This window comes from Drosophila virilis, chromosome 2 (assembly GCF_030788295.1).
Source record: "Drosophila virilis strain 15010-1051.87 chromosome 2, Dvir_AGI_RSII-ME, whole genome shotgun sequence".
Classification (NCBI taxonomy): domain Eukaryota; kingdom Metazoa; phylum Arthropoda; class Insecta; order Diptera; family Drosophilidae; genus Drosophila; species Drosophila virilis.
Window position 1 is genome coordinate 18,166,752 of NC_091544.1, and position 24,268 is coordinate 18,191,019.

General features: G+C 39.3%; 5 protein-coding genes across 8 annotated transcripts; 2 read left to right on the plus strand and 3 right to left on the minus strand.

Annotated features, from left to right (window-relative positions):
* Window positions 1-1,800, plus strand: LOC6630862 (uncharacterized). The gene is made up of 2 exons (XM_002053428.4): window positions 1-827; window positions 885-1,800. The coding sequence occupies exons 1-2, from the start codon at window positions 188-190 to the stop codon at window positions 1,595-1,597; spliced, it is 1,353 nt and encodes a 450-aa protein (XP_002053464.1). The 5' UTR covers window positions 1-187; the 3' UTR covers window positions 1,598-1,800.
* Window positions 1,762-23,188, minus strand: LOC6630464 (sodium-coupled monocarboxylate transporter 1). Of its 3 annotated transcripts, XM_070206824.1 has the most exons (11): window positions 23,093-23,187; window positions 16,627-17,193; window positions 14,445-14,604; window positions 10,783-10,848; window positions 10,666-10,717; window positions 10,547-10,614; window positions 10,327-10,481; window positions 10,020-10,269; window positions 9,589-9,969; window positions 9,359-9,531; window positions 8,982-9,294 (listed from the first exon to the last, which is right to left on the minus strand). In XM_070206824.1, the coding sequence occupies exons 2-11, from the start codon at window positions 17,139-17,141 to the stop codon at window positions 9,024-9,026; spliced, it is 2,091 nt and encodes a 696-aa protein (XP_070062925.1). In that variant the 5' UTR covers window positions 17,142-17,193; window positions 23,093-23,187; the 3' UTR covers window positions 8,982-9,023. The 3 variants fall into 3 exon arrangements, with proteins under 3 accessions (XP_015027454.1, XP_070062925.1, XP_015027450.1); XM_015171964.3 differs by lacking the exons at window positions 8,982-9,294; window positions 9,359-9,531; window positions 9,589-9,969; ... (3 more) ...; window positions 10,666-10,717; window positions 10,783-10,848 and adding exons at window positions 11,485-11,774; window positions 11,837-12,024; window positions 12,096-12,479; ... (2 more) ...; window positions 13,233-13,284; window positions 13,345-13,410 and having other exon boundaries at window positions 23,093-23,184; XM_015171968.3 differs by lacking the exons at window positions 8,982-9,294; window positions 9,359-9,531; window positions 9,589-9,969; ... (3 more) ...; window positions 10,666-10,717; window positions 10,783-10,848 and adding exons at window positions 1,762-2,359; window positions 2,415-2,584; window positions 2,648-3,031; ... (1 more) ...; window positions 3,411-3,685; window positions 3,748-3,813 and having other exon boundaries at window positions 23,093-23,188.
* Window positions 3,998-6,049, minus strand: LOC6630465 (sodium-coupled monocarboxylate transporter 2). Its single transcript, XM_002053426.4, has 8 exons — window positions 5,930-6,049; window positions 5,811-5,862; window positions 5,612-5,679; window positions 5,386-5,540; window positions 5,079-5,328; window positions 4,639-5,019; window positions 4,413-4,582; window positions 3,998-4,345 (listed from the first exon to the last, which is right to left on the minus strand). Exons 1-8 carry the CDS (start codon window positions 6,032-6,034, stop codon window positions 4,045-4,047), a joined length of 1,482 nt encoding a protein of 493 aa, XP_002053462.3. The 5' UTR covers window positions 6,035-6,049; the 3' UTR covers window positions 3,998-4,044.
* Window positions 6,322-8,954, minus strand: LOC116649753 (sodium-coupled monocarboxylate transporter 2). Its single transcript, XM_032434789.2, has 8 exons — window positions 8,787-8,954; window positions 8,668-8,719; window positions 8,463-8,530; window positions 8,237-8,391; window positions 7,463-7,712; window positions 7,012-7,392; window positions 6,777-6,946; window positions 6,322-6,683 (listed from the first exon to the last, which is right to left on the minus strand). The coding sequence occupies exons 1-8, from the start codon at window positions 8,790-8,792 to the stop codon at window positions 6,383-6,385; spliced, it is 1,383 nt and encodes a 460-aa protein (XP_032290680.1). The 5' UTR covers window positions 8,793-8,954; the 3' UTR covers window positions 6,322-6,382.
* LOC138910886 (uncharacterized) lies at window positions 17,190-22,880 on the plus strand. Of its 2 annotated transcripts, none has more exons than XM_070206825.1 (2): window positions 17,190-18,728; window positions 18,806-22,880. In XM_070206825.1, exons 1-2 carry the CDS (start codon window positions 17,476-17,478, stop codon window positions 18,909-18,911), a joined length of 1,359 nt encoding a protein of 452 aa, XP_070062926.1. In that variant the 5' UTR covers window positions 17,190-17,475; the 3' UTR covers window positions 18,912-22,880. The 2 variants fall into 2 exon arrangements, with proteins under 2 accessions (XP_070062926.1, XP_070062927.1); XM_070206826.1 differs by having other exon boundaries at window positions 17,192-18,750.
* Window positions 23,189-24,268: the final 1,080 nt, after the last annotated feature.

Consider the following 24,268-nt stretch of genomic DNA (forward strand, 5'->3'; position numbering starts at 1 on the left):
CCTTCAAAATCATCGAATTCTCATAAGCAGACTCAAAAATAAATTCGAAATTGTAAAAGTAGTACAATTGAGCCCAAATACACCCACATAAGACGCTTGTGTCACACTCAAAATCAAAGTACAGCACCTTATTTTTAGAACCTGTCTCTTAAATTTTTATGCAGCTTGAACTTTCATCTCGAAAACTATGTTTCCCAACTATTGCTTTCGAAAGCCTCCCAATGATTTCGGCTATGATTTATTGTACATGCCAAAAAGCAGCTATAACAGCAGCTCCCAACAATCTAACCGTCCTGAGCACCAGTCCCATTCACGCTCCCGGTCACGGTCGTCGCGGCAAGGCACAAAACTGTGCTGTGATGATCTTATTTCGCTGCAGGCTCTCCAGGAGCACAATGAGAGACTGCGTCATTCTCACGGCCTGAAATCTCGGCCACGAACGCCCGCACGCACTGTAGAATTTCGCCTGCCTCCGATTGAGAAGCACCGATACAGGGAGGCGACTATGCCATTAAGGGAAAGTGCGGGCATGGAGTCAGCTGAACGGGAATACCATCAGAAGCAGCAAAAACTACAACAGCAACAGGGACCCCCTCCATCCAGTGACATGCCATCCAGTGCCTCTGATTCCAATCGTGGAATGCAAGAGTCCTGCACGGACTTTTTCAACATAATCTACGAGAATGTCTTGGAGGCAGTGCATGGCGCCGTCGAGCACATGGTAAATAAACACTTTGAGGAGATCCTTACCAGGATGGATCAGCTATCCGCGGACATCACGCATCAGGAGTCGGTCTTGAAGCAACTCAATGCTGATTTGATGGGCAGTAAGTGAAATAAATTGATCTATATGTAAAGATTTCTATTCGAAAACTGAACCTCAGAAATTGGCGAACAAAATGAGACAAGTCTCAATCAGTTTAAGTTCGTTGCCCAGATGCTAATCGACAATCAGACGATTTTTTATCGGGCACTGAGCCACCAGCGGAGGTCAAAACAGCATTGCAAAGAGGAGCGGGAGGAACGGGAAGACCGGTTTGAAGAAAAAAGTAGTGCCAGCTCGGATCGTGCACAGCGCTTAATGGAAACCTACAATAGGAGACCAGACTCTCAGCCGCAAAAAGTATCGGAGGGTACGTCGCAACAAAGACCGCAGCATCAGCTCTGGCAGCAGCAAGATTCCCGCAGTTTTCCCCAGCAGTCACCCTGCAAGAGTTGCAATCACCACAAGTCGAGAACTGCAAATTCGGCAACCGCCAAGCCAACAATCGTACGTCGTACGGCCAAGGGAATCTCTACTGTAAGCATGCCTGATTTGCATCGCTCCTCTTTGTTCCCAACTTCAAGAAGTCCCAATAACAAGTGCAGTGGCCACCACACCCAGCGTTCACCTACGCCCACTCCGTGGACTCAGTTGGGCACTGGGCGGCTTGGCAGCCAAGCGACACAGTCGGGAGCAGTGGGTTCTAATCGGAAATGCCGTTGTCTTTTTCCCTCACCCATGACAACACAGGGACAACCGGTTAGTCCAAGACGAAAGTTACGTAGCTTAAGCAAGACGTTGCAAAGTTTGGATGATATAAGATCCCACAGATAAGCCAATGTTAAACTCAGATTTATGCATGCCCCCAACGTACTGTAGCTGCCAATTGTGTTCCATAGAACTGGAGAAGATTTTATTGAATTTGATGTTTCCATGCGCACAATTGGCATCTATAGCTGGTTGACATTATGCCTAAATTGTTTTTAATTCCCTCTAAATTATACATATTACACAAATTTATTGTCGTACAAGATTTTACATTATTAAACTGAATTATTCAAAATTCTCAAGAATTTCAATGAAAATTTGCTAAAAAATAAAATATATAGTATGTGGAATAACATGAACAACAAAGGGTGGCATTATTACATTAATGCATTGATTATTATTAACTATTCACAAAAGTGAGTTATAAAAGTAGGTTCCTGGCTCACAAATTTCAAAATCTCAGAAGCTGAGGCAAAACGTCTTGGAAGAGAAAAGGTACAAACTTTAAATATAATTAACTTCTGAATACGGCAATAAAGAATTAAGAATGTGAAACTAACTTAGGTCAACAAATTGAAACTATCTGAGCTCTAATCCAAGCGCTCACCGATTACTGATCTTTTCTTCAGCTCTACGGTCTCATAATAACTATTTTTGAGTATAAGCCGTTGAACAAACGGAGCTAGGAGCTGCGTGTCCACAGAATTCATATCCTGACGCCCAAAGATAAACGTCGCCAAGTTTGAAAGAACAATATTTAAGGAAGCGCCAGTCAAGGTGTACAATAGGAAAGACATATGGTATATAGATGAGCCGCTGTGTGGCTCACTGTAAAATAAAAAAATAAGACTATTAAGAAATAATATTTTTGTTCGCTACCTACTATTCCGCTGTTGAGTTAAGATAGCGATTCATATCAAACTCGTAGTCACAATGCTCCACAGAAACTGGCAGCTTGGTATGACGAAATGAGCCGCTCACATTTGCAATTTGTGCATTGACCGTAATCCAAGCCATTATAGCAAATGATAGAACGCTGCTTAAAAACATGCTCTAAAAAAATATAAAAAACTTTAGTTTATATAAATCGAGGCTTGTTAATGAAGGAGGAACCACCTTCTCGCCCACCCAGGGCATTAACATGCCCACGGTAAATATGCCTAGCATGGGACCGTATAAGCTGGACTGTAGTGTGGCCGACAGCTGCAGCACCATGCCCAGATGCTCAACCACATAGACCATAAATATAGAACTAATGCCAAATACAATCACAACCAGACGCATTATCAATGCTACTGTGCGCTCCGTCATAGGCTTATTGCGCATACGTGGCTTGACAAAGTCCTCCAGTATGACGGCCGCCAATGAGTTGAGCAGCGTTGAGAGCGAGCTTAGAGCAGCGCTAAATACGGCGGAGACGAACATACCCGGCAGTCCAGGCACAACACTCAGCACGCGCATAACCATCAGCGGCACCAGCTGATCCCGACGTCCAGCCAGCTGTACAAAAAGATGAAAAATAGCAAACAAAATTTTTAGCATTCCAGAAGATATCGCACTCACACCCGTGGTCATTGGATCGCAGTCATAATACGTGGCGTAGCACACCAGACCCACATAGACACAGCTCATATAGAGAAGAATCAACCCAATGCTAAAGGTGAAGAGCGTTTGCTTGATTTGCTTTAAGGAGGGTAAGCTCATAAAACGCTGAATGGTGGCCTGATTGATCGAGGTGTTCTGCAGCTTGAAGAAAGTACCGCCAACAAACACCGAAAAGACGCTCATACGCACTGTTGGGTCCAGACTCCAGCTTCGGAATAAATATGCACAGTTTGCAATCGTCTTTACACTTTAACCCCATTTTAAGACTACTCACTCAGGCAAATTGAGCCGTCCGCCCTCCAAATTACGCTGCCAGACTACACCAAACCCACCGAGATCCAGGGTTCCCTTGATCATAATAATCACCAGTGAGCCATACATAATAACACTTTGGACCACATCCGTCCAAACGACGCCTTTAATGCCTCCGACAGTGGTATAGAAGGTGCAAATGACAATCACAATTGGTGTTATGGTATGCACTCCAATTCCACTAACTTGATTGAAGGTTAGCGCGGGCACGTACACCGCAATGGGCAGCCAAATGATCTGAAAAGGGAAAAGTCCCATCGTAATCCTTAGCTAGACATTTGTAAGAGGTTTTCACTTACCGCCTTGAGCACAAAGAGTGAGGCCCCGAATATACGCATGCGTCGGCTGAAACGTCTCTCAAAGTACTGAAAGAGTGAGTGTGTGTAAGTATTTTTGTATTGACAACCAAGTGAAAAATTTGTGCATTGACAACCCCGTGAAAATACTCTGGGCATTTAACGGAACCAGCTGTAAGTTTTTAGGTTAACAGTATCAGGATTAAAATATGAAACGAGACAAGTCTTAAGGCTAATATAAAACTACAAGGACTGAGTTTGTAATAATGATGTTTATTGATCAACAAGGTTAGAAATTCCTTAAGAAGCTTGATAACGGTTGAGAATTTGCTCCATCTCATCCAGTTTCGGCTGCGTTAACGATTCGTGCAGCTTCAAATGCTTCCTCCCTTCATCATCGCTGACAACGCTCTTATACTCCCCATACCAATATTTGTGTAGGACTGGCGAAACCAGCTCCTTATCCACAAGGCGCACATCCTGCTTTCCAAAGTAAAGCGTAGCCAACAGCGAACAGAGAACCGTTCCTAAAGAACCAATCAAAGTGTACCACAAAAACGAGATTTCATGTAAGCTGTGACCCTTATCCTCGTAAGTATTCCTATATAAAGAAGTCACTTATTAAAAGAAGGTCTTCTTAGGCGGTATAACGCGGGGCAATAACATACGCGCTGCTGGGGGTATTCCAGTTGGCGTTCACCTCGAAGCTGTAGTCACAATCCTCCACGGAAACAGGTTTCATATGAAAGTTCATTTGGCCGGTGGCTATGGCAATCTGGGCACGCACAACAATGTAGCATGTAAAGGTGGTCGCTACCGAAATGCCGGTTAGCAAGCTCTGCAATAGGAAAGATGCTTATGCGTAGTGGCTTAGGTCATTCACCCAAATCAAACCTCTGTTCGTACAAATGGCAACAGCATGCCAACTGAGAATGCGCCAAGCAATGGACCACAGGTGACTGCACCCACGGTGGAGGAGAGCTGCATGAGCATGCCCAATTTCTGCACTACTGAGACACTTGCCATTGAAATGAGCCCAAAGACTACAACGACGCCTCTGAGAACATAAGCAGTCTGCCGCTCGGTCAATGGGCGACTGCGATACGGTTCGACAAAGTCCTTGAGCACTACCGCTGAGAGACAATTGAGTTCCGTGGATAGTGAGCTAAGTGCAGCACTAAACACACCTGCTACAAACAGACCAACGATTCCGGGCACCACGCCAGCACTTTGCATAACATACAACGGTATCACCTGATCCTTGGCGCGTGCCAGCTGCGAAGGTAATAAAAGTAATACACATTTTATCTTGCGACAGCAATTGTCCTACTCACGCCCGTTGTTATAGGATCACAATGATAATATGCGGCAAAGGCGAGCATTCCAATATAAATACACATGGCCATGACGAGTAAAAAGCCTATGAGGGATATCAAAAGTGCCTGCTTGACTGCCTTCAAGTTGGGCAAGGTCAGAAAACGCTGAACTGCGGCCTGATTTATGCTATTGGCCTGCAGCTTAAAGAAGGTGCCACCAACAAACAAGGCAAAAACGCTCATGCGAACCGTTGGATCAAATGTCATGCTGGAATTTAAAGACAAGCTTAAAAGAGAGATTCTAAGGTGGCTAAAATGTACTTACTCGGGTGCCACCAAACGATCAAATTGACGATTACGCTCTAGAACAACAGCCAAACCACCCAAATCGTGGGTGCCTTTTATAATGACAAAACCTAAGGCGCCGACCATCACAGCTCCTTGTATAACATCTGTCCAAACAACGCCCTTAATGCCACCCTATATGAAAGTAATAAAGCATCAGATTGAATGAAGTCTCTGAAATAACTGCAAGCAATCGTTCTACTTACAATGCTGGTATAAATGATGCATATGAGACTGGTCAGTGGAACGATCGTGTGAACACTGATGCCGGAAACTAAAAATAACCACAAGAAAGTTAGTCAATTTCAAGATAGGGCTGGATTTTCACTATATTAGGTAAATAAGTTGGGTAAAGAATATAGACATTTTATATCCATGGTATTATTATACATATTACATACTCACCTTGATTCAATGTTAGTGCAGGCACATAAATGCAAATAGGTTGCCAAAGTATCTATACAGGAGCCAATTATGTATATTGACAACTAATATAAAAATAAAGTGACAATTTAAATACTCACGTTCATAAGCACAAATAGGCATGATCCAAAGATGCGAATGCGTCGATCAAAGCGTCTCTCAAAGTACTGAATTGTAAACACGGCAAAGAAAAAAATATATAACATTTAAAAAGTAACGGAGTGTCATGAATATGTAATGAAATATCATGTTAAATGCCGGACAATTACAGAATGAAAATTCTCCCTGGAAAAACAAAACAAGAATTAATTTGTGATTAGTTGATTAGACCTCAGACTTGACCTCATCTTGAGCCTTACTTCTTACCAGCTACTCCTGATAATGGAAATTATCTATGCATTAAACGGAACCAGCTGTCAGTTGTTAGGCTAACGTAGTAAGGATTAAATATGGGACAGTAGAAGTCTTAGGACTAGCATAAAACTACAAAAGGTGTTGTTGTATTCATTATATTTATTGTATTACAGATGATTATAAATAAGGGCTTATAACCCCTAAGAAGTTTGAAGATGGTTGTGTATTTGCTCTATCTCATCCAATTTCGGTTGAGTTAACGATTCGTGCAGCTTCAGTTGCTTCTTCTCTTCATCATCGCTGGCAACGCTGTCAAACTTCCCATACCAATACCTGTGCAGGACTGGCGAAACCAGCTCCTTATCCACAAGGCGCACATCCTGCTTTCCAAAGTAAAGCGTAGCCAACAGCGAACAGAGAACCGTTCCTAAAGAACCAATCAAAGTGTACCACAAAAACGAGATCTCATGTAGGCTGTGACTTTTGTCCTCGTAAGTATTCCTATATAAAGAAAATAGATATTAAATATTAAATGCATTTGATTATTAGATTGATAGGTCTTCTTCAGCGCCAGAGTTCGGAGCAACAACATACGCGCTGCTGGGGGTATTCCAGTTATCATGCACCTCGAAGCTGTAGTCACAATCCTCCACGGAAACGGGTTTCATGGGAAAGGTCATTTGGCCAGTAGCCATTGCAATCTGAGCACGAACAACAATGTAGGATATGAAAGTGGTGGCCACTGAAATGCCAGTCAACAAACTCTGAAAAAGGAAAAGAAAAAAGCCGTAATTCCTTAAGTAAAACAATAGGAAGACCCCAATCAAACCTCTGTTCGAACAAATGGCAACAGCATGCCAACTGAGAATGCGCCAAGCAATGGACCACAGGTGATTGCACCCACGGTGGAGGAGAGCTGCATGAGCATGCCCAATTTCTGCACTATTGGGACACTTGCCATTGAAATGAGCCCAAAGACAACAACCACGCCTCTAAGTACATAGGCAGTCTGCCGCTCAGTCAATGGGCGACTGCGATATGGCTCGACAAAGTCCTTGAGCACCACCGCTGAGAGGGAGTTGAGTGCGGTGGAAAGAGAGCTGAGTGCAGCGCTAAACACCCCTGCGACAAATAGACCCACTATTCCGGGCACCACGCCAGCACTTTGCATAACATACAACGGTATCACCTGATCCTTGGCGCGTGCCAGCTGCGAAGGAAATAAAGGAAAAATAAAAGTAAGATATCTTTCTTCATGCAGTAGCAATTGTGCTACTCACGCCCGTAGTTATGGGATCACAATGATAATATGCGGCAAAGGCGAGCATTCCAATATAAATACACATGGCCATGACGAGTATAAAGCCTGTGAGGGAAAGCAGAAGTGCCTGCTTGACCGCCTTAAAGTTGGGCAAGGTCAGAAAACGCTGGACTGCGGTCTGATTTATGCAATTGGCCTGCAGCTTAAAGAAGGCGCCACCAACAAACAAGGCAAAAACGCCCATCCGAGCCGTCGGATCAAATGTCATGCTGTAAATTTAAAGACAAGCATTAATGGATACACCGCGATATTTAACTAGTTAGACTTATATAGCCCGAGATGTTCTACTAGGAAATACACTGAACCCAGGATCGAGTTGCAGCTACAAACATTTCCGCCGCATGGCATCAGCCTAGCCTCGGTGGTTATTATTATCTTTTTGAAATTTTTAAGCCATTCAAAAATATTTAAGTATTTAAGGCGGAAACTATATTACCGAAAATGCGAAAAGATTCAAAGTTTAAAAATTTGTATATAATGCTCTTAAAAGCCCAAAAAATAGGTTAAAAAAAACCCAAATTTAACTCCTAAAGGTTTTCGGCTAGAAGCATCCGTACATGTGGACGGACGGACGGACAGGCAGACGGACATGGCCAAACCGAATTGACTATTATTAATGCTAACCAAGATCATTTATACTTTATGGGGTTGGAAATGCTTCGCTTCCTGTCATTTTCATAGGTTTTAGAGTGTAAACATAAAATGAATATATAAATATGTATAAATAACTTACTCGGGGCCCACCAAACGGTCAAATTGACGATTACGTTCTAGAACAACAGCCAAACCACCCAAATCGTAGGTGCCTTTTATAATGACAAATCCCATGGCTCCAACCATGACAGCTCCTTGTATAACATCTGTCCAAACAACGCCCTTAATGCCACCCTATATGAAAGTAATAAAGCATCAGATTGAATGAAGTCTCTGAAATAACTGCAAGCAATCGTTCTACTTACAATGCTGGTATAAATGATGCATATGAGACTGGTCAGTGGAACGATCGTGTGAACACTGATGCCGGAAACTAAAAATAACCACAAGAAAGTTAGTCAATTTCAAGATAGGGCTGGATTTTCACTATATTAGGTAAATAAGTTAGGTAAAGAAGATAGACATTTTATATTTATTTACATTATTCAGTTTTAGGTTTTCAAAACTCACCTTGATTCAATGTTAGTGCAGGCACATAAATGCAAATGGGTTGCCAAAGTATCTATACAGGAGCCAATTATGTATATTGACACTTAATATAAAAATTAAGAGACAATTTAAATACTCACGTTCATAAGCACAAATAGACATGATCCAAAGATGCGAATGCGTCGATCAAAGCGTCTCTCAAAGTACTGGGTTGTAAACACGGCAAAGAAAAAATTTATGAGATTAAAAAAGTAACGTCATATCATGAAGAATCTAATGAAATGTGTAAAATACTTATTAAACGCCGGACAATTACAAAATAAAAAACATCTAAGGAAAAACAAAACAAGAATTTATTTTTGAATATTTAAGTTTTCTTAATTGATTTCTTTGTCAAGACATGCTGTCTCTGACTCGACATCAGCTTGAGCCTTGCGCCTAAACATCTCTTCCAAGTCTATAACCTGATAATGTTTTTTAGGCAAAAAACGACGCATGCAGGGCGTTATTAAAGCTGGATCCATTTGAGATACATCCTGCCAACCAAACACTAAGCTGGCCAGAAGGGCAACCACGGTACAAATAAAGCCGCCTGCGGCTGTGTACCAGAAAAATGACAAATGATATATATTACGATCTGTAGATGGACTGCAAATAAAAATAGAAAAACAAATATTTTTGTGTCCCATTGTTTTTAGCATATTATGCTCACCTGTACTCATGCAGGGTGCGCCAGACAGTATCGTTATCATAAGAATATTCACAGCCTGACACTGAGACAGGCATCTTTGGGTACCGAATCTCGCCGTTCATTAGCGATAGCTGTGCCTTCACGCAGATCCAAGCCAAGACAACAAAGGATACCAAGCTGCCCGTTAAAACACTCTAAAAAATGTAATCCATTAGGCGAGTCTTGAAGCGCGCAGATTGAGAGAAGCTAACTTTAGCATTCACCCAGGGCAGGCACACGCCCATCGCATAAATTCCTAGCAGCGGTCCCATAGATACAGCCGAAGTGGTGGTAGCCAACTGCACAACCATGCCCAACTTCTCCACAACATTGACCAGGCCCATGCAACAGGCGCCAAAGAAGACGACAATGGCGCCCAGCAGAAATGCGGTTTGGCGTTCCGTTAGGGGCTTCTTAAGCAACGGACGTACCATATCCTGTGAGATCACGCATGCCATTGAGTTAAGTCCTGTGGAAAGCGAGCTCAAAGCGGCGCTAAACACGCCAGCTACAAAGAGTCCTGGCAGACCAGGCCACGAGCCCAAGGTGCGCATCATAAGCAATGAAGGCAACTGATCGCTGGCCTTGGCAAGCTGAATAAAGCGTATAAGAGAAAGTAAAAAGTTGATGGATTTCAGATCACCTTGGTGCTGATGGGATCACAGTCGTGGTAAACAGCATAAGTCACCAGGCCCATATAGCTGCAGCAGCTCAATAGGAATATGAGGAGTATGGTAAATAGAAGCATGGATTGCTTGGCATGTTTATAGCTAGGCAGCGATAAAAACCGTTGTATTGACACTTGGTTGACATCGGATGATTGTATTTTGTGCAAAGTGCCGCCCACAATAACAGACAGCATTGAAAGGCGAACGGTGGGATCCCAGGTCCATCTGTAAATAGTTGGAGTCATATAGGATTTGCCAAATAAATTTAAACGAAACACTTACTCCGGTGCATTGAGACGTCCGCTCTCCCAATTCCGCTGCAACACCACGTTCAGGCCGCCCACATCGTAGGTACCCTTTATGCACACTGCCAAAATTGAGCCATACATAACGAAACTCTGGATGACATCTGTCCAAATGACTGCCTTTAATCCGCCCTGAAATACCGAAAATTTTCATGTGAGCTATTACCTAAACAGGTCATAATTTAATTAAAGCTTACCACACACGTGTAGAAGGTGCAGATTATGCAGACAATGGGCGTAATAACATGGATGCTCGTGCCAGTCACTGTAATCATTTAACTATAGCTTCATAGCCAGAAACTAAGGCGAAACTCACCTTGATTATAGGTGATGGCAGGCATGTAGAGGGCCACAGGTAGCCAAAGCATCTGTATATAACATTTTAATTATGTTGTAGCGCCTATAGTAAAATCTGAATTATTTAAATACTTGCCATGCCCACAATAAACGGCATAGAGCCGAAGTTTCGAATGCTGCCACCATAGCGCAGCTCAAAGTACTAGGTAAAATTATATTATAATTAAGTTAGAGGAATTATAAATACTTGTTAATAAATAATGTATTTCCAATTATTTACAATGTATATATTTATGCAACTATGTGTATGCTAGTGACAACACAAAATACAAACAAGTAAGATGTTCTAGTCGTGAGCTCCTGACTAGGAAATACCCTGAACCCTTCTCTTCTAACATCAAATGCATATATATATTCTATTTTAGAAGCTATATGTCAAGTTTGGTGACTCTAGCTCTTGTTATTTACCAAAATTGCCAAAAAAAAACAGAATATCGATATTGATTCTTATCGATTGCTTGGAAACGTAGTAAGTTATCGATTATCGGAAACAAACTCGATCTGCGCGGGCACTAGGAGCACCTACATCTAAAATTTCCTTGCGTTCATACATACGGACAGACAGACTGACGGGCACGGCTGGTGCTGATCAAGAATATATATACTTTATGGGGTCGGAGATGCTTCCTTCTGCCTGTAACATACATTTGGATTTGGCACAAATACAATATACCCACTTTGAATGGGTTCAGGGTATAAAAAAAATGGAAAACCAAAAAAAAAATTATATTGACAGATTAGTCTGGCGTTTGGCAAAGCTGCAGTCAAACACGGCGTATACTTAATCAAAACTTTTATTACAACTCTAAAGTCGTCAGCACATGTTATATTATGTAGGAATTCTATTCGCCAGACTTTACTAAGGACTCATTAGTCTCCACAGTGGCATATTTGCGTCTATAGAAACGCCGCATGCACGGCGCCAGCAGCTCAACATCCACATCCTCAACTGCAACACGTCCAAATATAAAGCTCGAAAGATGGCCAAAAATAATGCCGACAACAGCCGCAAAGAGTGTGTAGTTCATAAAGGATATATGATAAATTTGCTGGAAAAAGCTAAGCGAACTTTGAAAGCAAGATATCTGTCAGTAATAACTAATTGGGTTAAGCTCATGCCTGCTACTTACGCAGGCTCAGTGAAAGTCACAGTGGCATTTCTGGGCGTCATTACCGGCAATTCGTACTGGTAATCGCAGCCTTCGATGCTGACGGGCTTGCTTTCATGATGCAGCTCACCAGAATTGCTAGCCAGCTGGGCATTAGTACATAGCCAAGTCATGACGATAAAGGAGCAAAGGGCACCGGATAGAGCGCTCTGTAATGCAAGCAATAACAAAAATATAATTATATACAAAAATAATTTCAATAACCAAATCCAATACAAACTTTTGCATTTAGCCGCGGACACAGCATACCCATCACAAAGAGCGCCAACGATGGACCCTGTGTCACCGAACTCAGCATCATGAACAACTGAACCATATGTGTGCCCATACGCTCCACCACAAAAACCAAGGCAACGCTCACAATGCCAATAATAACTGTGCAGAGGCGCATAGTGATGCCCGTTTGACGTTCGGATAAGGGCTCCTTGCAAAGCGGCTTGATATAATCCTCGAGAGAGACGGCGGCCAGGGAATTGAGCGCCGTGGACAACGAGCTAAGCGCTGCGCTAAACACACCAGCTATAAACATACCGCACACACCTGGAAATGAGCTCAGCGTATCCATGACAAGCAATGGCACCAACTGATCCTTGGCTTTGGCCAGCTGCAATTCAGTCCGTTAACTGAGGTGCGACTCATACAGAGTATATATACAAATCACCCACCTTGGTAGTCAATGGATCGCAGTCGTAGTAGGTGGCATAGAGCAGCACGCCATTGTATAGGGTAAGTGATGTTAAAAGGACTATACCGCTAATAAATAGTAACGACGCTTGCCCCATAGCCTTCACATTAGGCAGCGACATATAGCGCTGTGTTATGATCTGATTACAACCTAAATTATATGTGGAGTGTGCTGTATAGCCCACAAACAAGGCGAATGTAGACATGCGAACCTTTGGATCGAATGTTAATCTATTTGAATATATTAAGAGTCATTAAATAAAAATAAATTTCAAGTATTAGTGCTACAAAACTATTGATTCTCAATTGTTTTCAATAACAACGTATCAATAGCTTTGCGTCATGAGAAAAGTACTATCTGAAATCTGGACTTAATTGACTATCACCTACTCGGGCCACTCGAGGCGTCCACTGTCCAGATTACGCTGTATGACCACACCCAGGCCGCCCACATCGCTGGTGCCCTTAATTACGACAAAGATTACGGCGCCAACCATAATTATGGTTTGAATAACATCCGTCCAGACAACAGCCTTCAAACCGCCCACAGTGGTGTAAAATATGCAAACAATGCACACCGCAGGCGTAATGATATGAACATTTATGCCAGTCACTGCAAGGGGGTCAAATCAAGAAATGGCACAGGTTTTGGACGATCTGATTTGAAACCTACCCTGGTTAAAGGCCAACGCTGGCATATAGATGACTATTGGCAGCCAAATAAACTAGATTAAATAGTAATTGGTTATCATTTTTTATGATGGGTATATTTTTTTTTAACTTACTGTGGTTACGGTGAATAGCACCGAGGCAACGAGACGAGTGGTTTTACTGAAGCGCAGCTCAAAGTACTGTAAATATTTTTTGACTTTGTTTTCTTTTTTTTGTTGCCGCTTTTTAGTTCGACAATGCAAACGCACACAAATACAAGCACATAAAATAGCGCACGCACACACATCAAGTGAATGTAGGTAATGGTGCACATACAAAATCGAATATTACGCATACGCCATGTAGTCGATATGGCAGAAGCTTATAAGCCACCACTACGTTCGCGTCTGCTGTCCAATACAACAATTGGATTTTGTACATGAAAACAGCTCTTTGTACTCCTATTTTGAATTTGCTGGCACGAAGCACGCATCTATTTCGCATGACACAAGAACAACAATGTATAAAACAATGCTCGGACTTTTCCTGGAAATTCTGCTACATGACAGACAAATAACTAGTACACATATTTGTCTGGGGATGGTCTATGCTTTGTTTTGAAAAATGAAATTGGTAGTCTCTGGTTTGATTTTAGCATCTGCTACGTATACTGAATCAGCTTAATTTTCTGACTTGCCGAGCCTCTTATATAAATACCTAGTCTATTAAAATTGTAGTGCAAGTTGAAACAGTATATTTACTTACATATTAACATGCGACATAATTCACAATTAAAACTCCCTGACAATCGATAATGCTTTAATCGGCTTAGTATGAAACAAATGTTATGTAAAATGCTAATAGAGTATTCAAAAAATAGTATAAAATAATGACTTCAGTATTCCGAAGTAGTCATACCCTTGCAGATTGCTGATAGCAATTTAAACTTATTTTTCTTATACATAATGCTTAAAAATGCATGCAAAACTTATTTTGTAAATAATTTGTTGTATAAAACTATGATATATGAAATGAATTTGTTTTTACAATTCAATTTTTTAACATGAATTTAAAAACCAGTGTTAAAGTTTTAATTGAATCAGACAAAACAAAAATATATTTTAAATGGAATTCGAGTTTGGAAATTACTTAATAATTCCGACACTCTTTCTGCAAGGGTGTTCAAAAATAAATAGACTGCGTTTAAACACAAATCAGACAACGTTCAACTCACCTCATAAGTGGAAGTTAATTGTAGATTGCAGAAAACAGGCAAAAAGATATACCACGATATAAGTCCCGATATGGCCAGTGTAATGAGTATAAAGGCATATTGGGTACCATAAACATAGATCTCCGTTGAGGTGCCCAGCAATGAAATGCCCGAAACAAAACTATATAAAGGTTATTAGTAAATATTATTTTAAAATATATAAGCAACATTTTTAACATAAAATTATTAAATATATCTAACAATTATTAATAAAGTATTGTATTAAATTGTGCTGCTAAATTCTCAATTATAAAATATTTTCCTTTAATCTTGTTGCCAAGAAAATTGGATTCGTTGAAGTTCCCAAAAATATTGCCCGTCTGCTCGCTGCTCAGCGACATGCGAGCAACTTTTCAAATTTTTTGCCATATATTTCATAATCATAATTTCAATCTGATGATTAATGTCAACAACAACAATCATCATTTCAATTTAGCCCCAAAACATATGCACTGCCCCAAGCCTTAGCCGTGCTAACAGAAAAGTTTTTTGCAGCCAAAATACCATTAAAAGTTGATAGCAAGTGGCGTTGAAGTATGCAGATGCAGGCACAAAATCTACAATATAATGAATTGAAAGAGAGATGAAATCAAAATAAAAATAAACCATAATGGAACAGCTCAAACGAATCAGCGAGAAAAAGCTGGCATGTAATTGTAATTCAAAGCACGTCGCCAAAATTTGTTGCAGAAGGCAAACGACTACAGAACAAAATGAACGATAACAATAAAAGGCGTACAAAACAATTGTTGGCGAGGCAAATGATCAAATGTGGACATAAGGAACAGGAGAAACAGAAGCAGTCCTTCGTTCCTTTTATTTTTTCCAGTCATTAATGCGCTGACAATACGCCCAGGACAAAGGCTATGTGCCGCCGAAAGGTGCTTGACCAAACGTGTCAAATATAATTCTCCAAAAGCGTGACACCACCAAGGTCGCCACCAAACAAAAAAGTAATTTTACAAATTTTTTGAGTTTGCGGCTGCCGTAAGTTTAAACAACTTCAATCAGGCTTAGTTCTTGGGTGCCCTGCCTAAAAGTGAAAAGAGCTGCTAAATTGTATTCATGCGCCAGATATTTATTTATCAACAAAGTTCTGCAAGTTCCCAGAGTGATATCAAAGAGCATTATCAGCATAATCATCAGCCATAATAAACTTGACCCTGACACTCTATATTGTATTATGTATTATGTATATGGATACATTCTCGCTCAGTTCCCATTCTTTTAGGGGCATTTACTTAAAGTTTAAATAAAATTCGTTTGTTTGCACAGACAAACATTGCAGACAAACAGACGACGCAGGGGCTGGCAGTTTTATGTGATTTTTTTTTAGATTACGTATACGCACGGTTAGTCGTGGCCACCTTATGGCAAATCAAGTGAAATTAGGCGCATATTTTTGATTGATTTCTGAGAAAATTATGAATTTCGATTGGGTAAGCATTTTAATGTGCAGAAACCAATCTATATAATGCATAGCAAACGATTTTCAATTTCGGCAAGTGTATTACTAACGGCATTATTCGTCGCTTATCGAATGTGTTATTCATTAACTTCTCTTCTCTTATGGAATGTGTCATTGATGGACAGAGATAGTATAGTGTATATATTTAGTTATAAGCAATATATTATTTATTGTAATAATAATTTGATTTCTTTTTCAGGTAGTTTCATATGATCATCATGTGAAAGGTGGCCTCTTAGATACGCAATAATTATTATTAATTATCAGTAATAATTATAAAGCTGATATGGGTAATATATTTAAAAGTGTATTTTTAATTTTTAGTTTTATATTTTTTTTCATATTTGCACCAAAAGAATTTTACTCCACTTGTGAAAATGTCTTGCCCACTCATTTAACTTGTTCTTCAAACAAATTAAAGTACCTTGCTTGTGGAAACGATATTAAAGCAATCTGTGCCATAGACAGACACAAAAGTAATGGTCTGTATTCGTGTACTATTCAATTTAAGACAGAATTACAAAACTGCTTGACCCAACCAATGCAGTGGGCAATCCCATTAGGCACTGCACGCTCCAGTCAAAGCAATTAAATAGGCCTCGTCTATCTATCCTGTTGGCCCAGAGGAGTCGACCGCACCCGCATTTACATACAGTTAATATTGCTGTAACTCACCTAGCCACCAATGACAGCGAGACCGGAAACACTTTCATTTTGCGTCCACCCACCAAGTAATCCAATGCTTCCGAGCCGCGCCGCTCCTCGATGCCAGCAGCCCCGGGACCATCTTTTTCATCGGCGGGCACTTGGCCCTTTTGCTTTTTCTTCTTCTTTTCGATGAAGCCGAAATAGAAGCCAATTACGGCACAGACCACCAGCATGGCTATGAAAACCAAATAATCAACAATTCCAAAATGTTGCAGTGCGCTGCTTAAATCGCTCACGCTGAGCTTCTCCGTCATGCTGGACGATGATGGCGTTGATAATGTGGTTGTTCCTGTTGCTGGAGCGGCTGTGCTAGTGGTGGTGGTGCTGGCTAAGGCTGCGGTACTTGTTGTTGTTGCTTTTGATGTTGTGCTGCTAATTATGGATTGGACTGTCTGAACAAAAGCATTGGCCACAGTCGACGGCGTATTAAGAGTCTCCGCCGCCGCCATTGTCGTGCCCTCCTCCTCAATAGTCGTTGACATAATTCTGTAGACCGCAAGTTGCTTTTATGTGTTTATTTTTATTGACTTCCTGCTGTAATAGGATAAGAGCATCATTGGTAACCCTAGCCAGGGTATTATAGTGTCACTATCTATGTTAATTATAACAGTACGATAAGTAAATATCGATAAAGAAAAGCGGCTGCAGAGAAGAAGTGGAAGGCAGTCTCTCTACAGTACTAGCAGTAAGAAGACGTGTTGTTAAAAATAAAAAGGCAACCCGAACATAAGTTAAATCAACGAAGAAAATCATACTATTACAATATCAGAAGTGGGATTGACTCAGAAAAAAAAAAAAAAAAAAAAACACAACAAAATGGAAAATATAAATATAAATGACGTGTCAATAGCGACATTGAAAAGTTGGTTGGCATTACTAAATTTGCCAACAGAGGGTACCAAAACTGAGCTGATGGCGAGATTAAATAAGGTACCAGTGGATATCCGAGACGATGCTGCAAAGGAACTTGAAGTTCAACGTAACAAGGAACAGACAATTGAGGCTCAAAATGAGTTGCAAAACATAATGCAACAACAGCGTGACGAAATAGCAAATGGCGCCGAGATGCTGAAATTGATGCGTCTCGAAATTGAAGCGTCTCGAAAATTCCTAGAAGAATTTCAAGTAACGGTGAACCGCAACTCGCACATCGGCGGGAGCGACGGGGGAGAGCAAGAAAGTGAAGTCGGCGATTTATTGCAGCTAGAGGATGGTCACACTGAAGAAAGACCACGGTCGACGGATGGCAACGCTGGTGCAGCTGATTACACTGGAACGGATGGCAACGCTGGTGCAGCTGATCACGCTGGTGCAGCGGGCAACGCTGGGGCAGCTGGAAGGATCGACGAAAGTGGCAACGCTGTCGGAGGCAACTTAAATAATTGCATCCAAACTGGAGCGATGATGTTAGCCAAGGAAATTTTATTAGAATTTACTGGAGAAAGTGAGGTGCGTAAATGGGTAATGCAATTCTTCAATGTGGCCAAGATCTACAGACTAAATGATATGCAACAGCACTTGCTTTGTATAAGCAAATTGAAAGGCGGTGCTTTGAAGTGGTTGCATGCAGACCCTATGCGCATCATTGCTCCGATTGACGAGATGCTAAATCAATTGGTTTTGGCCTTCGGGGGAGGATTTTCGAAGTCGGAACTACGACGGAAGTTCGAGGATCGGGTTTGGAAACCAGATGAGGTGTTCGCCACATATTTTAGCGAAAAAAGCATATTGGCACAGGACATCAACATTGATGTAGAGGAGTTAATGGAGGGTATTATTCGAGGCATACCTTGCGAAAACTTGCGCACTCAAGCTAGTATGCATTGCTTTACCAATCCGGCTCAAATTTTACGTGCGTTTGCAGCTATAAAGTTGCCAATTAAACGGGTACGAAACCATGTAGTGAAACAAACTGCACAGGAAGCACAGGCGGACAAACAACAACGTTGCTACAATTGCAATGTTAAGGGCCATTGGGCCAAAGATTGTTTAAAGCCCAAACGGGAGGCAGGATCTTGCTATGCGTGCGGCTCAAAGGATCATTTAATAGCAGGATGTCCAAATAAAAAGTATGATATGGAAAACAAATATGTAAGATACTTAAGAATTCATTTTAGTAACTCATTTAACAAATCAATAATTGCAGAATGCCTTATAGACTCTGGCAGCCCTATTTCATTTTTAAAGGAAAAGTTTGTGCCATTAAAAGTAAAGCGTATGCCAGATGCAAATTCGTATGTAGGTTTAAATGAAAGTAAATTGAAAAATTTTGGAAAAATTTTATGTTTTATGAAGAAAAAGTTAATAAATGTTTATTTTAATGTTATAATTGTGGCAAATGAGTCTATGAGGTATGACGCTGTGCTTGGTAGAGATTTTATGGATTCTTTTGGTTTAAATATTGATTTAAGAACATTAAAAATTGTGAACGGGCATAAAGTTGATCACCAGAATAATGGTAAAAATGATATCATAGCTACAAGCTACAAAGAAAAACAAAAAAAAGTGGACGATGAAGATATCAAACACGAGCAAAATGAAACTATATTGTTAAATGATAAAATCGTTAATAAGGAAATAGTCAGTAATGAAACTGGTAGTGATGAATTAGTTAGTGAGAAAATTGTTAGTCCGGAAACGCTTGGTGATAAAGTTGGTAGTGATGAGATAGTTAGAAATAAAATAATTAGTGGTGAAATAGTTAGAAATGAAGTGATTGGGATCGAAACTGTTAGTGATGAGATAGTTAGTTATGGAGAGCTTAAGCTCGAACCTGATAGTGAAGAAGTTGTTAGTGATGAAATTATCTATAATCAAACCGGGATTGAAAAAGTGATTATAGAAGATATAGGAAACAGTGCAGTTAAAATTAATAATCATGTTAATGAAGCGCCAGTGAATAGCGAAATCATGGGAGTGTTAGAAGAGAATTTTGAGAAGGATATCTTAACAATAAGTTGGGAAGATTCTAACAAAAGAGAAAATATATATATTTTAAGTGAAGATATTGATTACAGCACAAAGTGTGAATTTGAAAATTTATTTGAAAATACTTATGTAAAAGCGAAAAGGCCAAATCAGCCAAAATTAAGACATGAGTTAAGCATAAGATTAGAAAACGACAAAGTATTTAATTGTACACCTAGGCGGTTATCTTATATGGAAAAAGAAAAGTTGCAAGAATTATTAGACGACTATTTAAAAGATGGAATCATTAGGCCAAGTTGTTCAGAGTATGCATCACCTATAGTACTAGTGAAGAAAAAAACTGGAGACATGAGGTTATGTATTGATTTTAGAAGACTGAACAAAATTATATGTAGAGACAACTACCCGCTACCATTGATCGACGATTTATTAGACAGACTATGCGGAAAAACAGTATTTTCAAAGTTGGATCTAAAAAACGGGTATTTTCATGTTTTTGTTAATGAGCAATCTATTAAATACACTTCATTTGTTACCCCTTTAGGACAATATGAATTTCTTAGGATGCCCATGGGTTTAAAAACTGCGCCACATGTATTTCAAAGATTTGTTAATAACATATTTTGTGATATGATAAAAGATAATAAGGTAATTGTTTACATGGATGATATTATGATAGCAAGTACAAACATAAAGGAACACATGGAGACCTTAAAGGAAGTGTTTATAAGACTGGTGCAAAACAAATTAGAGTTGAAATTAGATAAGTGTGAATTTTTTAAAAGCAGCGTTAAATATTTAGGATTTGTGGTGGATAGTAAAGGCGTTAGGGCTGATGAAAAAGGGTTAGAAGCGGTTAAATCCTTTCCAATACCAAACAAAATTCAGGGAGTACAAAGTTTCCTAGGGTTATGCTCCTACTTCAGGAGGTTCATTTTAAACTTTTCTATATTAGCTAAACCCTTATATGATTTATTGAAAAAAGATAAGAAATTCAAGTTTGGAGAAGAGGAGTTTAAGTGTTTTAATATGTTAAAAGATAAATTGTTAGAGGCGCCAGTACTATCAATATATAATTACAAAGAAGAAATAGAACTACATTGTGATGCCAGCGCAGTGGGATTTGGGGCTGTTTTATTTCAAAAAAAAGAAGATAGGAAATTACACCCGATTTTTTATTTTTCTAAAAGAACAACCGAAGTAGAGTCTAAATATCATAGTTTTGAGTTAGAAACGCTAGCCATCATTTACGCATTACGCAGATTTCGTATATATCTGCAGGGAAAACGATTTAAAATAATGACAGATTGCAACTCTTTAACTTTAACGCTTAACAAAATAGATTTAAATCCGAGAATTGCTAGATGGGCGTTAGAACTACAAAATTACGATTTTGAGTTAGTGCATAGATCGGGCAAGCAAATGCAACATGTGGATGCGTTAAGCAGATGTTATGAGGACATTTTAGTTATTGAATCCAATAGTTTTGAGGACAATTTAGTTATTTGCCAAAGCAAAGATGACAAACTGGTAGATATTAGAAAGATGTTAGAAAAAGAAGAGCACAAGCTATTCGAAATGAGAAATGGGGTCATTTACAGAAAAACAAATGATGGCAGATTAGTTTTTTATGTACCAAAGGATATGGAAGAACATGTACTTTACAAATATCATGATGAGTTGGGACATGCTGGGAGAGATAAGATGATCGATGCCATTGGAAAGAGTTACTGGTTCCCATATATTAAGGAAAAAGCAATAAAGCATATAGGGAATTGTTTAAAATGCATTGCCTTCGCCCCCAAGACGGGTAAGAGTGAAGGACTATTACATAGCATACCGAAAGGAAACAAACCGTGGGAGATGATCCATATAGACCATTATGGACCAATTAATGCAGGAAGGGCTAATAAATATATATTGGCGGTGGTTGACGGATTTTCAAAATTTGTTAGACTATATACAGCAAAGACAACAAGTACGAAAGAAGCGATTAAGGCATTAAAAGATTATTTCAGAGCGTATAGTAGACCTAAGTTCATTGTATCGGACAGAGGGAGTTGTTTTACTGCAAAAGAGTTTGATGAATTTTTAAAAAATGAGGGAGTAACGCATATTAAAATAGCAACGGGTTGTCCGCAAGCAAATGGTCAGGTGGAAAGGTTGAATAGAGACTTGGGTCCGATGATGGCAAAAATGGCGGAGCCAGAAAATGGTTTACATTGGGATGTTATTATAGAAAATGTTGAATATGCAATAAACAACACACAACACAAAAGCATAAAGAAATTTCCAAGCGAAATGTTATTCGGATTACAACAGAAAGGAAAAGTTGTTGATGAATTAAAAGAAAAATTAGAAGAGTTTACACAGGTGAACACGTGTGATAAAAGAAATTTAGAAAATATAAGAAAGAGTGGAGAAATATATCAAAAAGAAGCTCAAATCAGAAATGAAGAGCGGATTAATAAAAAGAAGAAAGTATCAGTAGAATATAAAATAGGTGACTATGTCATGGTAAAAAATTTTGATAGCACACCAGGAGTTTCAAAAAAGTTAATACCAAGATATAAAGGGCCTTATAGTATAGAAAAGATTTTAAAAAATGATAGATACTTGTTAAAGGATGTAGAAGGCTTTCAATTATCTCGCAACCCGTACGTTGGTATCTGGAATAGCCAAAACTTTAAGCATTGGATGCGAAAATAGGCAATAAGCATTAGTTATAAAGATAGATACACATATAAAAGACAGAGATCGGGAGCTCTCTTTGTCAGGATGGCCGAGTTGTAATAGGATAAGAGCATCATTGGTAACCCTAGCCAGGGTATTATAGTGTCACTATCTATGTTAATTATAACAGTACGATAAGTAAATATCGATAAAGAAAAGCGGCTGCAGAGAAGAAGTGGAAGGCAGTCTCTCTACAGTACTAGCAGTAAGAAGACGTGTTGTTAAAAATAAAAAGGCAACCCGAACATAAGTTAAATCAACGAAGAAAATCATACTATTACACTGCCGTGTTGCTTCTTTTTTTTTTTTTTTGCCTAAATGCGCTTAGCTTTGATTACTTTTGCATTAGTTTAGTGGCGCACACATACACACGCACAGATAGTGCTACAATGGCTGTAGCGCTCTTCGATTTGTCATTAAGTTTTCCCCACTTGCTTGTGTATCCTAATGACCAGCACTTGAAACTTGAGTAAGTTGTGACGAAAATATTTTTATTATAAATATTTTTGTTCAATTGTAGTAAGAAGATTCTTGTAAATTCTTGTAAAACAGGCTAAGATTCAAGTACAAATATTTTTTAATTACAAATTAAAGCTTCAAAGTATGTTACAAAAACATATTTAAATAAATCGCAGAGTACACAAAGAACGAATTATTTTACTGTGGCTTGATAAATACAGACAAAATATTTGCTAGAACTTCAGTTAGTCGCCAAACATAAGCACACAAAACAATAATATCTTTTAATTGGTTTACTCTAAAAGACACGCACTGCTGATCCTTTAGAATCAGGATAACAATCACAATTAGCCCAGCGATCACACAAGTAACACTCACAAGTCGCAACGATAAACTAAACTTAAAGCCTACGCGAACCGAGCATCTTCTACGGTTTTGAGATCAGCAATGCTTATCACAGACGATCTCATATTTCATGTAAATCTTATAAGTGCGCCTGTCTGTGTGGGAGTGGACTTTAATAACAGATTAGGCGTACGTCTATATTGAATAAATAAATACACACCCCCACTTTCTTGAAGTCTGACGTGTTATATGGAAGTCTTTGTCTGCCATTAGCTTCTAAATTATACAGGCGCCGGGCTAAGATAAAAGTGTAAGTCCGCATTTTAAATATCTCTCAGTTTTTTTCCTATCATCATACGTCTTACACGTCAGCCAGGTGTTATGTTTACATTTTAGACAACACGTTGATAACTCCGATTTAGGTGCTTTATTTGTATATAATTAGATGAGTGTTTGGTTAAAACTGGCTGTTGGCAAGATGCTACTAGTTATGATTCCATTAAACAACATGTGTATGTCTGATATCTATGAAATATTCTGCCCTTGAAACCCTTACATAGTTTAAACATTTTTATATGGTTTATTTAAATTATTTTATCTTATAAACTTAACACACTCATTGATATAAAAATTGCTATTTGTTAGTTAGTGTATATTCGCACATAGAAATTTTCTTTAGATTTGGGGTTTGTTAGTCAAATTTATCTGATTAAAGTTAGGCGCCGTTTATTTGTTTTATGCGCTCATAAAGGCCATGAACGACATTCTATGCATGCATGGCGTATGCGTGATATTTGTGACCAAATTTGTGAACACATAGTTAAAGTGAAGCGCTAACTGAGCATTTAAAAATATAAACAATGTATAATAATAGATAACAATTTGCTTACACCTCTGCCCGAAGCTGTAACCAAAAAAAAAACGAGAAAGACGGCCTATCTCCGGTACGCCGAAGACTTAATTCCCTTACAGACCCAACCTTTTCAGAATGCTTATAGTGCTTTGCTTTTGTTATTCATATAAGAACCTACTTGTTGACAGATCGTGCATAGCACAGCAATATGATGAAGTGATTTGATCAATCTAGTTCCGAAATTTGTACTGCGTGCAACAGAATGAGGGACTTCTCTCATAAAGATAGTTT

Excerpts from the sequence above, each read along its gene's own strand:
- LOC6630464 (XM_070206824.1), bottom strand. The coding sequence starts at position 17,141 with ATGTCAACGACTATTGAGGAGGAGGGCACGACAATGGCGGCGGCGGAG. Across the intron at positions 14,605-16,626 it reads TCGCTGTCATTGGTGGCTAG|TTTTGTTTCGGGCATTTCAT; the intron begins GTGAGTTACAGC and ends ACCTTTATATAG. Across the intron at positions 9,295-9,358 it reads CGCACCCTGCATGAGTACAG|TCCATCTACAGATCGTAATA; the intron begins GTGAGCATAATA and ends TTTTATTTGCAG.
- LOC6630862 (XM_002053428.4), top strand. The coding sequence starts at position 188 with ATGTTTCCCAACTATTGCTTTCGAAAGCCTCCCAATGATTTCGGCTAT. Across the intron at positions 828-884 it reads CAATGCTGATTTGATGGGCA|AAATTGGCGAACAAAATGAG; the intron begins GTAAGTGAAATA and ends ACTGAACCTCAG.
- LOC6630465 (XM_002053426.4), bottom strand. The coding sequence starts at position 6,034 with ATGTTATATATTTTTTTCTTTGCCGTGTTTACAATTCAGTACTTTGAG. Across the intron at positions 5,863-5,929 it reads GCCTATTTGTGCTTATGAAC|ATACTTTGGCAACCTATTTG; the intron begins GTGAGTATTTAA and ends GCTCCTGTATAG. Across the intron at positions 4,346-4,412 it reads TGGAATACCCCCAGCAGCGC|GAATACTTACGAGGATAAGG; the intron begins GTATGTTATTGC and ends TTCTTTATATAG.
- LOC116649753 (XM_032434789.2), bottom strand. Across the intron at positions 8,531-8,667 it reads TGCACTAACATTGAATCAAG|TTTCCGGCATCAGTGTTCAC; the intron begins GTGAGTTTTGAA and ends GGTTATTTTTAG. Across the intron at positions 6,947-7,011 it reads TGCCATTTGTTCGAACAGAG|AGTTTGTTGACTGGCATTTC; the intron begins GTTTGATTGGGG and ends TTCCTTTTTCAG.
- LOC138910886 (XM_070206825.1), top strand. The coding sequence starts at position 17,476 with ATGGAAAATATAAATATAAATGACGTGTCAATAGCGACATTGAAAAGT. Across the intron at positions 18,729-18,805 it reads GCAGGATGTCCAAATAAAAA|AATGCCTTATAGACTCTGGC; the intron begins GTATGATATGGA and ends CAATAATTGCAG.